Below are 17,458 nucleotides of genomic sequence, written 5' to 3' on the forward strand. Positions count from 1 at the left end.
TATCCAAAAACAGTATTCCACTGCATTTACTATGGGCAGGATTTTTGCCTCGTCGGGTGGCGCGGAGGGCGGGGCCGGGAGTGGTTGCGAAGGAAGCTGACTGTCACCCGCGATCGGACCCTGATATCAATTTCACGCTGGCTGGCGAATTAACAGCCAGCCAGCGTGAAACATTCGCTGCAATACTGAGCGCTGCTGGAGTGGGGGTGGGAGGAGGGTGAGCGTGGAAGTTTGCACATGCACACGTGTGCGTGCAATGAAAGACTCCCTGAGGCACAGAGCTGCCTCAGGGAGCTGAAGATTTTAAACATCAAAAATGAAGGACATACAAATGTTAAAAACATGTGCCCTCATGTGACTCTGTCACAAGTAGGGACATGTTATCAATGATATTGCAACATTTTAATTTTATTTTTAATTCCTGGTGGAAACCTTATCCTGCCCGCGGGTAAGGTTTCATACAAAATCCAAAGGTTGTCTGCTTGATTCACCTGCCCGCCAACTGTCAGGTTGGATGGGCAGCGAAAAATTGCATTTGATTAATACTTTAACGGCCTTAATAGGCCCGTTAATTGTTGGTGGGTGTGCTGCCGACTCCCGTGCATGCCCGCCAATCGAAATATCTCACAAGTGGGCCGCTCACCTGACGTCATCATGTGCTATTTTATGCTCGAGCGGATCGGGCGCATACTCATCTGCTCAGCGAAAAATCCTACCCTATATGTTTGTTAGTAGTTAATTAGCCTGACATTACTGAGGATGTATCATTTCACAATATGATCCAGATATATCGTCCTTTTAAAATAAAATCTCTCCCCTTCATATTTATTTTTCATGTCCTGTGACAAGTAACAGATTCCTCAGATGGCCCATGATTAATAAGTTATAGTAAGAAAATGCAACACATTTTGAAAGATGTAAAATGAGAACGGCATTTATGATGACTGTTCTTGCGTTAATTCACCAAGGATTTTGAAACTGTCTGCAAGATTTTATGTGGTAAAGCCAAAGAGAAAATGGGAAGAAAAGTCATGTTCAAAAAATTTAAAATTTTGATTCTTCATTTTGGGGGTGGAGTTACAGCATTCTGATTGTTCATGATAACTTTGGTGGAAGATCTGCAAAAAACTTTGGATCTTCTTTCAAAGTTGTAGTGGTGGATTGGGATGGTCCAAAAATATTCAATCCTTTTGGCTCTATTTGTTACTTTATGCAAGATTTTTGCTTTCAAAATCGTTATCACAATGTACAGTTTATGCAATTTAGCTTTCCATATTTTAAGGATGACTGGAACAACTTTTAAATAGCTGTTATGCTCAAGGGTAGCAACATCGGCACCTATTATACCTTTGGTTGCATGTAGTTCATCAAGTACATTTAAGAGTCAGCCAGGTGAAAAAGATTATGTTAAAACCTGTTAGTGCTGTCAGCCCAACCAATTATTCGTAAATGCTGACAGTTTAAAATTAACGAAGAGTAGGTCATCTGGATTTTAATGGATCAAAACTTGAATCTTTGGGGTGAACTAAAATTACATAAACTACAATTAATAGAAGAAAGTATTAGTACTATTGATGGGAAGTAAATGAAAATAGATGTCTAGCTAAATACTGCAATTGTTTTAAACACTGCTTTCATTTTTAAGTTTTATTTGGTCAGCACTATATTCACAGTAACATTGTATTGAACAATTTCATAACTTGTCTGTTAGTTGACAAAAGAAATGGTGCAGCTTTACCAATGGGTTTTAATCTAGCAAGGGGTTTCGCTGCTGCAGGGGTAATTTTTTTTTCCATAATTTGGTTAAATTAAGGCAATAAAGTTAAATATAGACCTGTAGGAAAAAATTCTGTGTATTGATTAAAAATGAATTATTTACATTAGGTTATTGATTCAACTATGTTACAATTCATTTATGAGTAAATGGCTGGTAGCATGGTTTTGGACTAGTAATATAGAGGCCTGGGTGAATGGTCCAGAGGCATGAGTTCAAATTCCGCCACAGCACCTGGGGAATGTAACTCTTTCGAGTACAAACACGTTTCCATCTGTTTCAGATGAAGTTACATTGTTTCATAGTTTGCCATTGTGAGATTTGAACTCTTGATCTTGGGGTTACAAGCCCAGTACCATAACCACTTGGCTATTTAGGCCAAGCACCTGGGGAATGTAAATGCACTTAATCAATTAAGTATGGAATTAAGGAGCTAGCATCAGTAATAGAGCTACCAGAATATTATAAAAACCCATCTGGTTCACTAATATTTTTCAGAGAAGGACATTTTACTGGGCCTATATGTGACTCCAGACTCCCAGCAATTTGGTGCCCTCTGAAATGGCCTAGCAAGCTACTCAGTTATATCAAACTGCTAAAAAGATAATGACCCAACACTTCCAATGGAATTAATGATGAACTTTGGGACATTCACCACAGTTGCGCATCGGGAGCCAGAATCAAGATCAATGCACATGTGCAGTACTTACACATGAATTTCAAACTTATGTTGGGTGGAAATACACTGCCCAGAACTCTCCATGGATGCCTCCAACACTGACCCTACATTGTAGTCTTGGGCTGGATGCCCTGAAGTTGCCCAGAAATTTATTCCAGCATACTCATGCTCTTAATCACAGGTGTATGACCAAGGTTGAAAGTGATTTACAGCAGAAGCTGTATATGAAAGGCCTCAAAATGTATTTAAAAGTAATCTTGCAGAATAATTAACACCTTGCCCACCCAACACTCCAATCTGCCCACCCAACACTCCAAGCCACCCACCCACTGTCCATAGCAAATCCCTTTTTTAATGAAAAAAATCAACACACTTAGAACTGCATGCACTTTACCACTTATTTCATTTTAAATACTTTTCCAATTCCTGTCAAGACTTTTCCATGTTTACTTGCACTAAATTAAAGGTTATACAACTCATAAAAGCAATTAAAAGGCATTTAAAGATTAAAATAGTTAAAGAAAAATGCTTAAGAACTTTAAAAAGCTCACTACAACAGTGACAGCCTATTGGATCTTAAGCGTGACCCAGACTTCCCTGTCGCTTGCCATTTCAACACACCACCCTGCTCTCATGCCCACATGTCCATCCTTGGCCTGCTGCAATGTTCTAGTGAAGTTTAATGCAAACTTGGAGGAACAGCACCTCATCTTCCGGCTAGGCACTTTGCAGCCTTCCGGACTTAATATTGAGTTCAACAATTTCAGATCATGAACTGTCTCCTCCATCCCACCCCCTTTCCGATCCCTCTTTTTCCAATAATTTATCATTTTTTTACTCTATTTTTTTCCCTCCAATTTTTAAATTTATTTCAACCTGTTGTTTCATCTCCACCTTTTAGCCCATTTCGATTCCTTCCCCCCACCTCACCCGGACTAGGGCCATCTGCCACTAGCTTGCTTCCCTTAATGTCCCCATTAGCACATCCATTAGATAATATCACCACCGTCAACACCCCTTTTCCTTTTGTCTATGACATCTTTGGCGGTCTCTTGGCCTCCACCTATCACTGGCCCCCTGTCGAGCTCTCCTGTCCCACCCCCCTCTACCAGCTTATATTTCATCTCATTTCTATATATCTTAGTTCTGATGAGGGGTCATGCGGACGCGAAATGTCAACTGTATCCCTCTCCGCAGATGCTGTCAGACCTGCTGAGTTTTTCCAGTTATTTTTGTCTTTGTTTTTTATATTATTTGGATCTTATGAGGCTTTCCTTCCAGTGCGATATCAAATGCGGCATGGCTTGCCATTTCTGCACCTTGTCACTACTCCTCAAAGCTGCGTTCACTGATGGTTGTGCCCCTCAGTAGGGACGGAAAATCCCTCAAGCTCCAGTGCAGAAGGGTGAAGATGTAATTTTTTTATCGTGGTCAGCCCTAAGTGCCATAGCCTTGCTGCTGTTAGGAAAATCTGGGCCAATAAGAATAAAACTTGTCAGCATCAACCTCAACATTGTACATGACAAAGGCAGCCCCAGTCCAAAGTCCTCCTCACTAATAACTGGTCCAAAACTCAGAGACGTATCCCACAGACTAGTTAAACAACAGACTGACATAATCTTATTCACAGACAACTCATCATCATACCCAGGGTATGTCCTCTCCCATCAACAGGGCAGACCTGCTAGAGGTGACAGCATAGATGTACATAGTCAGGAGGATATGGCCCAGGGAGTCCTCAACATTGACTAGGATCCCATGAAGTTTCCAAGCATCGGGTCAAAAGTGAGCAGGAAAACATCCTGTTGATTACCACCCACTGCCTCCCTCACCTGATGAATCAGGTCATTACTCCTTCAACAGCACCTTCCAAACCCATGACCTGTACCACTTAGAAGGATAAGGGTAGCAGATGCATGGGAATGCCACCACCTGCAAGTTCCCCTCCAAGCCATACATCATCCTGACTTGGAACAATATTGCCATTCCTTCACTGTCACTGGATCAAAATCCTGGAACTCTCTTCCTAACAGCAGTGTGTATGCCACATGGACTGCAGAGGTTCAAGAAGGCAACTCATCACCACCTTCTCAAGGGCAATTAGAGATGGGCAATAAATGCTGGCCTAGCCAGTGATGCCCACATCCCATGAACGAATAAAAAATAAAATCAGTATGCCTCCACATTGAACATCACTTGGAAGAAGCACTGAGGGCAGCAAGGTCATAACATATACTTCGGGTGTGTAATTTCAATGCCCATCACCAAGAATGGTTCAGTAGTGCCATATTGACTGTGTTGAGTGAGTCTGGAAGGACAAAGTTTCCTATGCCATACTTTGAGGCACAGTGTGCGGAAGGTGGTGACAGAACCAGCGTAATGGAAAAAAAACTGCCTGATGTTGTCCTCACTAATCTGCCTGTCACAGAAGCATCTGTTCATGACAGTACTAGTAGAAGTGGCGACCACACAATGTCCCATCTTCACACTGCGGAAATCCTCCATAATGTGTGGCTCTACCATCTTATAAATTTGATAGTTTCAAAACAGATCAAGCAGCTCAACACTAAGAATCCAGAGATGTGGGCCATAAGCAGCATCAGAATTTTATCCCATATCCATGTTTAATCTCACGGCCCAACGTTTCACTCACTACCATTGTCATCAAGCCAGGAGATCAGCTCTAGTTCCATGAGGAGTATAGAAGAGCATGCCAGGAGCAGCCAGGCTTACCTAAAAATGAGGTCACAACCTAGTAAAGCTACAAGAATGGACTACATGCATGCTAAAGGAAGCAGCATACTGTGGACAGAGCTAAGCCAACGGATCAGATCAAAGCTCAGCAGTCCTGACATATCAGATCAAGAATAGTGGTGGACAATTAAACAATTAATGGGAGGAGAAGGATGCATGAGCATCCTCATCCTAAATGAGAAAAGACCCCAGAACCTGACTGCAAAAGGCAAGTTGCAATCACCTTCAGTCAGGAGTAGCAAGTGGATGATCTATCTTTGTGTCCTCCTGAGGTCCCCACCATCACAGACATCAGTCTTCAGGCAGTTTGATTCACTCCACTTGAAATCAAGAAATATCTGAGAGCACTGGATCTAGCCAAGTGTATGGGTCCCGATACTATTGTGACTGTATTGCTGAAAACTTGTGCTCTAAACTGGCTGCATCCTAGCTAAACTGTTCCAGTACAGCTACAACATGGACATCTACCCAAAAATATGAAAATTTGTCCAGATATGTCCTGTCCACAAAAAAAAGACAAATGTAATACATCCAACTATCACCCTATCAGTATACATTTAGTCATTAGCAAAATGGTGGAATGTGCTGTCAACTGGAGATTCTGTTGCGAATAACTCATCGTGTAACTCTCCAAAACCTGTCCACCATCTACAAGCTACAAGTCAGGAGTGCAGTGGAATACCCTCTAATTAACTGGATGAGTGCCACTCTGACAACATTCAAGAAGCTATATCATCCAAGATAAAGCAACCTGCTTGATTGATAACCATTCACCATCTTAAATATTCACACCCTCCAACTCTGCTCACCATGGCTGTCGTAGCATGGTCTGGTGCATACAGAGTTAATGTGGGACTGAGTACAGTGCTGCCCACACAGTGATGTAAGAAGGCACATGACCCAGAGACAGGGTCAGTCTAGGAATGGACAGAGATGAGTAAAGACCTTGAATGGAGTCGGTTCCATACCTGTTACCTCTAATGTATATATGTATATAGTTGTGAATTGTTGAAAAAGACTTGCTGCTAATATATTCAACACTGTGAAGTCTATCTCATGGTGTATGAAGCATGGTTCTTCATGGTGGCAGTGATGGAACCAAAAACCTTTATCCTCACAAAAATGCAGAAAAGTTAAGAAAAAGGACACTTTAAACGGATTCTGAACTGAAACATAGCTATAGATGGGGAGAAAATTCACAAGAAAGACAAACCTTCAGCGAGAGAAGAGTCTGGAAGCAAAAAGGTCAAAGCTTTACTCCAGCATAAGACTCCATTGAATCCCACTTGCAAGTCCAGCTTCAGCAAGCAAAGCTCACAGCCTGAAAGGGTTTGTCCACATCATTCCCGGTCCAGGAAAGTACCCAATGATCAGATCAACCTACTGCACATGAGATTACCATAGTACCTCTGCTGGAAGTGTTACCAAAGAATGATCAACAACCTGAGGAGCCTGTACCTCCAATTATGATGATGGTACTGTTGGTAGACACACACCAACCATTGTGCATACAGCCACTGCAGCAGCTTTCCAAGGTTCCTTCAACAGCATACAAACATAAATTAGAAGCAGGAGTAGGCCACTCAGCCCCTCGAGCCTGCTCCACCATTCAATAAGATCATGGCTGATCTGATTATAACCTCCTACCTACCCTCAATAACCTTTCACCCCCTTGTTTATTAAGAATCAATCTAGCTCTGCCTTAAACATATTCAAAGACTTTGCTTCCTCTGTCTTTTGAGGGAATTCCAAATACTCACTACACTCTAAGAGAAAAAAAATCTCATTTCTGTCTTAAATGGGTGTCCCCTTATTTTTAAACAATGACACCTAATTCTAGAACCTCCCACAAGAGGGAACATCCTCTTCACATCCACTCTGTCAAGACCCCTCAGGATCTTAAAGGTTTCAATCAAGTCACCTCTTACTTTTCTGAATTCCAGTGGATACAAGCCTAGTCTGTCCAACTTTTCCTCATAAGACAACCTACCCATTCCTGGTATGAGTCAAGTCAGCCTTCCCTGAACTGCTTCTAATGCATTTGCATCTTTCCATAGATAAGGAGACCTATACTGTACAAAGTTCTCCAGATGTAGTCTCACCAGTGTCCTGTACAACTGAAGCATAACCTCCCTACTTTTATATTCAATTCCTCTCGCAATAAACTATCCCATTTTACTAGCTTTTCTAATTACTTGTTGTACCTGCATACTAGCCTTTGTGATTCATGCATTAGGACATCCAGGTCCCTCTGAATCCACAATCTCTCACCACTTAGATATTATGCTTCTTTTCTATTCGCCCTTCCAAAGCAGTTTTCGAATCCATAACTGCTACCACCTGGAAGGACAAGGGTTCAGACACATGGGAACATCACCAGCTGCACATTTCCCTCTAAGTCACACATCAGCCTGACTTGGATATTGCTGTTTCTTCAACGTCACTAGGTCAAAATCTGGAACTTCCTTCCTAACAGCATTGTGGGTGTATCTAAGCTGCTTGGACTACATTGGTTGAAGAAGGCAGTTTGCCACTTTGCGGATAATTAGGGATGGCCAATAAATGTTGACTTTGCCAGCATAGCTCATATCCCATGGGTGAATATAAACATGCCATAATAGTGATTGAAACTGTTTATAAATGTGTTTCTCTCCCATTTAGTTAATGTTAATATTGTTAATATGTGTTGATTGATTAAGTTCATATATGGGATCCTTTTAGGTGTAACTATGAATATGTTGAAGTTGTTATGACTACTGTGAAATTACTGTTTGCTGAACAAAGAATATGTAGTATACTCACACAGTAAATTCATTTCCTAATCGTACAAGTTGATTTTAGTGCATTGTACTTTATTTTCTACAGACAGGCGAATGAGGAGTACCAGGTGCTGGCAAACTCGTGGCGGTATTCATCTGCCTTTTCTAATAAGTTGTTCTTTACTGTGGTGGACTATGATGAGGGAGCAGATGTATTTCAGCAGGTATGGATTTTGTTGTGTGCAGTAACTATCAACCAGTTCTACATGATGAATTTGGAGCAACCACATTTACTAGCTCCCCTTTATTTGCCCTACCAGTTATGTTCTCAAAAAAGTCTTAATAAGTTTGTCAAACACAATTTTTCTTTTGTAAAACTATGGGCAAAATTTTATGTCCCCTACCTGTGGGTTTATATGTAGGGGGTGGCCGTAAAATTTCTCGGATGGCCTTACCACTGGGCTGCCACCCACCCCGACCTCTCTGCAATTTTACACTGGAATGGGCTAGGCCTAGGCTGACCCGCCCGACCTTGCCCCAGTTGAGGCACTTAGGTGGCCATTTATTGACCACTTAAGAGCTGTTTCCCGCCCAGCTTCAACTTTCAGACTGGTGGGAGGAGTTCAGGGGCATGGGTAAGCCCAAAAAGTAAACCTGTACAGGCCTCAGACAGGAAGGTTGGGGGTAGGATGGGGTGGGGGTGCCTCCATCAGCAGCTTCATTTTAACTTTTTGGACTCACCACCACCACTTGTTGGGGCATTAAATGGCTGCAGGGCAGGTGGTATTGATGGAGATGCATAGATGGTGGAAAGGGAAACACCATCATCCTAAAATCCTGGCGTATGTTGACTTTGCCTGATCACACTATGGTTTTCTAAGTACGTTGTTAAGACTTCCTTAATAATAGATTCCAACAAATGTGTCAGGCTGGCTGCCTGTAGTTCCCTATTTATTTTCTTCCTGGAGATTCACTGGGACCATTCCAGAATCAAGGGAAATTTGGAAATTCATGACCAATTTATCTACTATCTTTGCAGCTACTTCTTTTAGAACCATCAGATATAGGCCATCAGATCGTGGGAATTTGTCAGCTTTTAATCCCTTAAATTTCTGTCATATTTTTCTAATAGCAGTCATTCTGACTAATTGGATAAACTGTTGAGTGTGACCATTCACAAATTATCACATCTAGCTTTAATATACTATTTTTGGACCTGCAGTCTCTGGCTATTCTTTTTAAACTTTAGCAAATTCACTTTGTTTAATTCCATAATCTTTAAACACAAATCATTTCCAAAATCCCTTCAGTGAAGAGAATTTTTTTTTAAAATCACAAAATGTGACAGGAAGGCTTCAGTATACTATGGTATTTCCAGCGCAAAACATTCAAACTTTCCAATAACCTATATGTGATCATTACGCTCTGAAGTAATCCAAAAAGCAGCCACACGGCACACGGCAACAATTTCAGAAAACGTAACTATTAATAGGTCAGTACAATACAAGTCCTTGGAATTTCAATGGATTTTTGAGATTATGCAAGCTTATAATTTAATGGTAATATGCTCTGGCAACATTAGAGTATTATTTTTCCGCACAGATACATTTCAAAAACCTATTTTGCACACTTGGAGACAAAGAGTTGAATTTTATCTGTGGGGCAGGTGGGCTTCTTTGCAGATGACAGGTTAAAAGACCAGAAACTGCCAGCCCGTCATGAAGCCGACAGGAATGCACCGACTTTCACATTTGACTGTAGCACGTTTGTGTTTTTTTACTCATCCCTGGGATATAGATGTCACTGACAAAGCCAGCATTAATTGCCTGTCCCTAATTGCCCTTGAGAAGATGGTGGTGAGCTGCCTTCTGGAACCGCTGTTGTCCTTGTTGTGACGACTGGGATGGGAGAAGAACGCAAATTATTATGTCAGGCACGTATTTTCCCCCTTTATCTAGAGGCTTGTACATCACGTCCCTGCAAACATAATCCATTTTCAACCTCCAGATAAAGTGAAAGATGGCTCCCTTCAGCTGGTTGCTGACATTCGCACCCTCCTGGAAGAAGACCTTCCTCCAAATGGACCTGGTGAGTGCACATTGCCTGTGGCAGTCAAGATCACTACAGCACTTAATGTCTTTGTCTCAGCTCCTTCCAGGGATCTGTAGGAGATATTTGTTGAATCTCACACTCAGCTGTCTACAAGTGCATCTGTCAGCTGATGAATGTCATGTTTGCCAGGGCTAGTACTTAAGTACACTTCACACTGATGAGGCCAGTCAAAATGAGAAGGTCCTTGGATTTGCTGCTGTAACTGGATTCCCACAGCTCCAGGGAGCCATAGGTTGCAGGTATGCAACAATCAAAGGACCCACAGATCAAACAGCAGATTCATCAACTGAAAGGGATTCCACTCCATTAATTTTCAGCTGATACACAATCACCAAAAGACCATCATGCATGCCTAAAACTACCTCCTGTGCCAGTCAAATATGCCGTAGATATTTGCACTTTCAAATGGTATTAGTGAATTGTTCCATGGAGACAAAAGTTACCCTCTAAGGATATAGTGATGACCCAAATGAGGACCCATACTAATGATACACAGAAAAGGTACAACTGAAGCCACATGAGCACAAGAATTGTCATTGAACAAGCTACCAGTGTGCTGAAAATGCAATTCAGGTATCTGGACAGATCTAGGGGTACTGTTCAAGCTTTGTACCACAGCACTGGTTTCCACACTGATCAGATTTCCACACTGATAGTGGTCTGCTGTAACTTACACAACATTGCACAGCAGCAATGCATGGAGCTGCATGGGGAGGAAGTTGATGACCACTGTATCTTCGGAGATGTGATGGGAGAACCTGCAGCCAATACCCTTAGCTTCAAGACAGATTGATACAGGCATACTTTAGCTAAACTGAAGCAGTGCAGTCATTTGGCACACCAATTCTGAACCCACCAAGCTCCCTTCCCACTCCAGCCCCAGGTACAAATCAGTCCTAGATTATATATTTTTTTCGTGATGTGAGCATCATTAGCAAGGTCAGCATTTATTGCTCATCCCCAATGACCCTTGAGAAAGTAGTGGTGAGCCACCTTCTTGAACTGCTGCAGTCCATCTGGAGTAGTACATGCACGGTGCTGTTTGGAAGCAAGTTCAAGGATTTTGATCCAGTGAAAGTGAAGGAACAGTGATATAATTCCAAGTCAGGATGGTGTGTGGCTTGGAGGAGAATTTCCAGGTGTTCCCATGCGTCTGCTATCCTTGTCTTTCTAAGTGGTAGAGGTCGTTGGAAGATGCTGTCAAAAGAGCCTTGGCATGTGGCTGTACTGCATCTTGTGTATGGTACAAACTACTGCCACGGTGCAGAAAGAGTGGATGTCGAAGGTGGTGGATGGGGTGCTGATCAAGCGGTTTTGTCCTGGACTGTGTTGAGCTTCTTGAGTGTTGTTGGAGCTGTACTCATCCAGGCAAGTGGCGAGTATTCCATCACACTCCAGAATTGCATGTTGTAGAGGGTGGACGGGCTTTGCGGATACAGGAGGTGAATTACTTGCCATAGAATTCCCAGCCTCTGACCTGTTCTTATAGCCACAACCCAATCAACAATCCACCTCTCTTGGAGATGCCCATTGCTCAATTTTTGCCCTTGTCAAATCATTTTTCATAAGGCAGAAGGCCACTTGGCAGGCAGCACTGCAAAGGAAGGCACAATGGAGCTTTGAAATAAAGTTTATGCTTGACAAACATTAAAAAGAAACCTAACAATATTGCACAGTTTTAAACACCCTGGTGAATTCCTTTAAGCAACTAGAAATCCTTTTTAAAATAAAAGCAAAATACTGTGAATGCTGGAAATCTGAAATAAAAACAAAATGCTGGAAAAACTCAGCAGGTCTGGCAGAGTAATTGGAGAAAGAATCAGAGTTAATGTTATGAGTCCATATGACTCTTCAGAGCTAAAAAGAAGTAGAAATGTGAGGGATTTTATACTGTTTAAGAGGGGGTGGAGCAGATGGACCAAAATAGAAGGTCAGTGATAGGTGAGAGCTAAGGACAAAGATGTCATGGACACAGGACAAAGGGAGTGTTAATGGCAGTGTAAAGGACTAAAGAAGGTGCTGATAGTGGCATAAAGGTAAGATAGCAGGATTTTCTCTTTCCACAGATGCCAGACCTGCTGGGTTTTTCCAGCATTATCTGTTTCTCTTCTAGGAATTATTTTTCTTCCCTTTCCTATTACTCTTACGTGGTCCACCAACTTTGGCTTTAGCAGAGCAAGAGTTAGGCTGCCTGTTTCCCTGCTCTGACTGCTTAGATGCACATGGCGGATATCCTCTGTCATCTGGAACCCACTAGGTCCCTGTCAATGACTTTCCTACTTGAAGCTGTTCAGGGGAAGACATTGCCATTAGTTAGGGCCAGTGTGCATGGTTTCCTGCCATATCTGATGTTTCATGCAGGTGTCCATTCTTTCCATGAATGTGGACATTAGTGCAAAGGCCTGAGACACTATGGCGCTTGTTTTAGAGAATGACAGCTCCAATCTCTCTACAATCATGCATAGTGCTCCTGGAAAGGCTGACAATACCTCACACGTTTTCTTCAGGGATGACCCCCGAGACTCAGCATCCACGTCCAGCTGAGCAGAACTTGGGAGGGTCCAGTGCCCTCTGGGAATTTTCTACAGCTGTCCCTGTCTCCAGTACCTGCTCCCACTCACTTGTGATGTGTGCTTCACTATGTGGCAACCCAACTACTAGACTTGGTGGACGCAATAAAGTCTGCATATTTGAGCTGATGGAGAATGCACCTAAGTCATGTGCTTCCTCAGAGTGCGTGTCTAGTTCCAAGTCAGGACATTGTGTGACTTGGAGGGAGATTTGCAGGCGGTGGTGTTCCAATGCATCTGCTCCCCCTCTCCTACTAGGTGCTAGAGGTTTAAGCTTGAAAGGTGCTGTCGAAGGAACCTTGGTGAGTTGCTGCAGCGCACGTTCTGTATGGGACAGACTGCTGCTACTGTGCATCTGTGGTGAAGGGAGTGAATGTTTAAGGTGGGTGAATAGAGAGTCAATCAAGTGGGCTGCTTTGTCCTGGATGGTGTCAAGCTTCTTGAGTTTTGTTGGAGCTGTACTCATCCAAGCAAGTGGAGAGTATTCCATCACACTCCTGACTTGTGCCTTGTAGAAGGTGGATAGGTTTTGGTTACTCCGATTTCCTAGCCTTCACCTGTTCTTGTAACTACTGTATTTATATGGCAGGTCCAGTTAAGTTTCTGGTCAATGGTAACTGTCAGGATGTTATGATGGGGGATTCAGCGATGGTAATGCCATTGATTGTCAAGGAGAGATGGTTAGGATCTCTCTTGTTGGAGATGGTCATTACCCGACACACGTGTGAAGTGAATGTTACTTGCCACTTATCAGCCCAAGCCTGAATATTGTCCAGGTCTTGCTGCATTTGGATAGGGACTGCTTCAGCATCTGAGGAGCTGTGAATGGTGCTGAACGTTGTGCAATCATCAGTGAATATCCCCACTTATAACCTTATGGTGGAAGGTAGGTCATTGATTGAAGCAACTGAAGATGGTTGGGCCAAGGATATTACCCTGAGGAACTCCTGCAGTGATGTTCTGAGACAGAGGTCATTGACCTTTAACAATCACAACCATTTTACTTTGTGTGAGGTATGACTCCAATCTGTGGAGAGATTTTTCCCGAATCCTACTGACTTCTGTTTTGCTAGGGCTCCTTGATGCTACACTGAAATGTCAAATGCTGCCGTAATGCCAAGTGCAGTCACTCTCACCTCACCTCTGTAGTTGAGCCTTTTTGTCCATGTTTGGACCAAGGCTGTAATGAGGTCAGGGGCTGAGTGGCCCTGGCGGAATCCAAACTGTGTGTCAGTGAGCAGGTTATTGTTGAGGAAGTGCCACTTGATAGCACTGTCGGCGACCCCTTCCTTCATTGCTGGTGATCAAGATGGGGCGGTAATTTGCTGGGTTGGATTTGTCCTGTTTTTTGTGCACTGGACAATTTTTCACATTGTGAATAGATAGCAGTGTTGTAGCTGTACTGAAACAGCTTGACTAGGGGTGTGGCTAGTTCTGGAACTCAAGTCGTTATTACTATTGCTGGAATGTTGTCAGGGCCTATAGCCTTTGCAGCATCCAGTGCCTTCAGCTGTTTCCTAGAGTGAATAAAGTTGGCTGAAGACTGATAACTGTGATACTGGGAGCCTCAGGAGGAGGCCAAAATGGATCATCCACTCAGCACTTCTCGCTGAAAATGGCTGTAAATACTTCAGATAAAAGCAAAAAACTGCGCATGCGGAGAGGAGCACAGTTAATGTTTTGAGTCCGAATGACCCTTTAACAGAACTAAGTAAAACTAGAAAAGATGTGAAATATAAGCTGGTTTAAGGTGGGGGGCGGGGTGGGGTGGGCGGTGGGGTGTGTGTGTGTGTGTGTTGGGGGGGTGGTGGTTGGAGTTGGGTAGAGAGGGATAGAGGGCCAGTGATAGGTGGAGATAACCAAAAGATGTCACAGACCACTATCTTGACTCCATTCTCTCTCCCCTTGTCCAGTCCCTTCCCACCTACATCCGTGATTCCTCTGACACCCTACATCATATCAACAATTTCCAGTTCCCTGGCCCCAACTACCTCCTCTTCACCATGGATGTCCAATCCCTCTACACCTCCATCCCCCACAAGGATGGTCTGATGGCTCTCCGCTTCTTACTCGAACAGAAGCCCGAGCAATCCCCATCCACCACTACTCTCCTCCGTCTGACTGAACTTGTTCTCACGCTGAACAATTTCTCCTTAAACTCCTCTCACTTCCTTCAAATAAAAGGTGTGGCTATGGGTACCCGCATGGGCCCCAGTTATGCCTGTCTCTTTATGGGGTATGTGGAACGTTCCTTGTTCCAGTCCTACTCCGGCCCCCTTCCACAACTCTTTCTCCAGTACATTGATGATTACTTCGGTGCCGCTTCATGCTCTTGTCTGGACTTGGAAAAATTTATTAATTTTGCTTCCAATCTCCACCCCTCCATCGTTTTCACATGGTCCATCTCTGACATTTCCCATCCCTTCCTTGACCTCTCTGTCTCAATTTCTGGAGATAGGCTGTCCACCAATATCCATTACAAGCCTACTGACTCCCACAGCTACCTTGACTACAGCTCCTCACACCCCGCTTCATGTAAGGATTCCACCCCATTCTCTCAGTTCCTTCGCCTCCGTCGCATCTGTTCTGATGATGCTACCTTCAAAAACAGTTCCTCTGACATGTCCTCCTTCTTCCTTAACCGAGGTTTACCACCCACGGTAGTTGACAGGTCCCTCAACTGTGTCTGGCCCATCTCCCGTGCATCCGCCCTCATGCTTTCTCCTCCCTCCCAGAAACAGGATAGGGTCCCCCTTGTCCTCAATTATCACCCCAGCAGCCTCCGCATTCAAAAGGTCATCCTCCGCCATTTCCGCCAACTTCATCATGATGCCATCACCAAACACATCTTCCTTTCACCCCTCCGGCAGCATTCCGTAGGGATCGTTCCCTCTGTGACACCCTGGTCCACTCCTCCATCAGCCCCTATTCCTCAACCCCCACCTACGGCACCTCCCCATGCAAATACAAAATATGCAATACCTGGCCCTTCATTTCCCCTCTCCTCACCATCCAAGGGCCCAAACACTCCTTTCAAGCAAAGCAGCATTTCACTTGCATTTCCCCCAACTTAGTCTACTCCATTCGTTGCTCCCAATGTGGTTTCCTCTACATTGGAGAGACCAAACGCAGACTGGGTGACCGCTTTGCAGAACACCTTCGGTCTGTCCGCAAGCATTACCCAGACCTCCCTGTCGCTTGCCATTTTAACACTCCACCCTGCTCTCTTGCCCACATGTCTGTCCTTGGCTTGCTGCATTGTTCCAGTAAAGCTCAACGCAAACTGAAGGAACAGCACCTCATTTTCTGACTAGGCACTTTACAGCCTTCCGGACTGAATATTGAGATCAACAACGTTAGATCTTGAACTCCCTCCTCCATCCCCACCCCTTTTCCGTTTCTTCCCGCTCCCTTTTGTTTTTTCCAATAATTTATATAGGTTTGTCTTTTCCCACCTATTTCCATTATTTTTAAATGTATTCCACCCATTGCTTATTTCACCCCACCCCCACTAGAGCTACCTTGCTTGTCTTGCTCTCCACTCTTAATTAGCACATTCTTTTAGATAATATCACCACCTTCAACACCTCTTTGTTCTTTTGACATCTTTTGGTTATCTCCTCCTATCACTGCTTGCTTGTCCCAACAACCACTCCCCCTTCTTTCCCCCCCACCTTAAACCAGCTTATATTTCACCCCTTTTCTATTCCTACTTAGTTCTGTTGAAGGATCATGAGGACTCGAAACGTCAACTTTGCTCTTCTCCGCCGATGCTGCCAGAGCTGCTGAGTTTATCCAGGTATTTCTGTTTTTGTTCTGCTGTTGTTGTCAGAGAAAGGTTTGGTGGGTGAGGTCCAGAAGCTATCTGACGGGCAGGGTATTGGAAACCACACTGCCGCAGATTACCATAGGAATGAAGATTCAGGAGGTGTGCAAAATTACTTGTCAGGCAGAAAGACAGTGGTAACATTGAAGGTTACCATAAAATCCAGAAGCAACGGAGGAGTGTATTTCGGCCTAGGCAAGTCAGTCTCTAGCCAGGCACCAGCCTGTAGCTGAAGCTGATAAGCCAGTAGAAGCAGATGTCCAATCATAGGCTCAGCAGACGTTTGCAATCCCTTAGTCCCTCAGTTACAGTAGTGGTGGTGGAAGGGCTGTAAACTGATTAAAATATAAGCAACAGTACAGCAGATAAGAGATAGCACCTGAGTCTTACGGTATACTCCAAAGTAATCCAGTGCAGAAGAGTAGCCTTGATGTCCAGAGAAGTCCAGGAATTTGGAAACCAAATTTGAGAGATCTAGAACTCACAAAGGGCAAGATCAGAAATTGGTTTAAACTACCAGTCAGAGGCAGAGTAAATGATCAGTTAACTATAGTTTGGGCACCCACCCAAACTATAGTACACCCACTATCAGAGTCAAAGAAAATTAAACAGTAGAAGAGAAGAGATTGGGGAGGCAACAGCAAAAGATGGCCACGCAATAACAACATATTGTGAATTCTGGAATCTGAAATGAAAAGAGAAAATGCTAGAAATGCTCTGAAGGTCAGGCAGCATCTCTGGAGGGAAAACAGAGTTACTGTTTCCGATCTGTGATCTTTCATCGGATGGCTGCGGATGTCCAAGGATAGAGGTGCACTTTGGGGGGCATCCTAATGAGCTGCCTTTCCAAAAAATTTCCTGAAAGCAATTAGAACTGATAAAGTGAGAGGATTCTAAGCATAATTTTGCAAGTCATCATTTTTCAGTGGCTGCTGACATCGAATCAGCATGAGTGAGCTGTTATGTGGCTGTGCTTTATTTAAT

At 43.5% G+C, this 17,458-nt stretch overlaps 1 protein-coding gene across 1 annotated transcript in view; it reads left to right on the forward strand.

Annotated features, from left to right (window-relative positions):
* The window catches only part of tusc3 (tumor suppressor candidate 3), a 741,583-nt gene that overhangs the window by 268,541 nt on the left and 455,584 nt on the right, over positions 1-17,458 (forward strand). The window contains exon 3 of the mRNA XM_041183092.1: positions 8,073-8,190. Within this exon, the coding sequence (XP_041039026.1) occupies positions 8,073-8,190 (118 nt within the window). The remainder of the gene's footprint in view (positions 1-8,072; positions 8,191-17,458) is intronic.

Source organism: Carcharodon carcharias, chromosome 1 (assembly GCF_017639515.1).
Source record: "Carcharodon carcharias isolate sCarCar2 chromosome 1, sCarCar2.pri, whole genome shotgun sequence".
In the NCBI taxonomy this organism is placed as follows: domain Eukaryota; kingdom Metazoa; phylum Chordata; class Chondrichthyes; order Lamniformes; family Lamnidae; genus Carcharodon; species Carcharodon carcharias.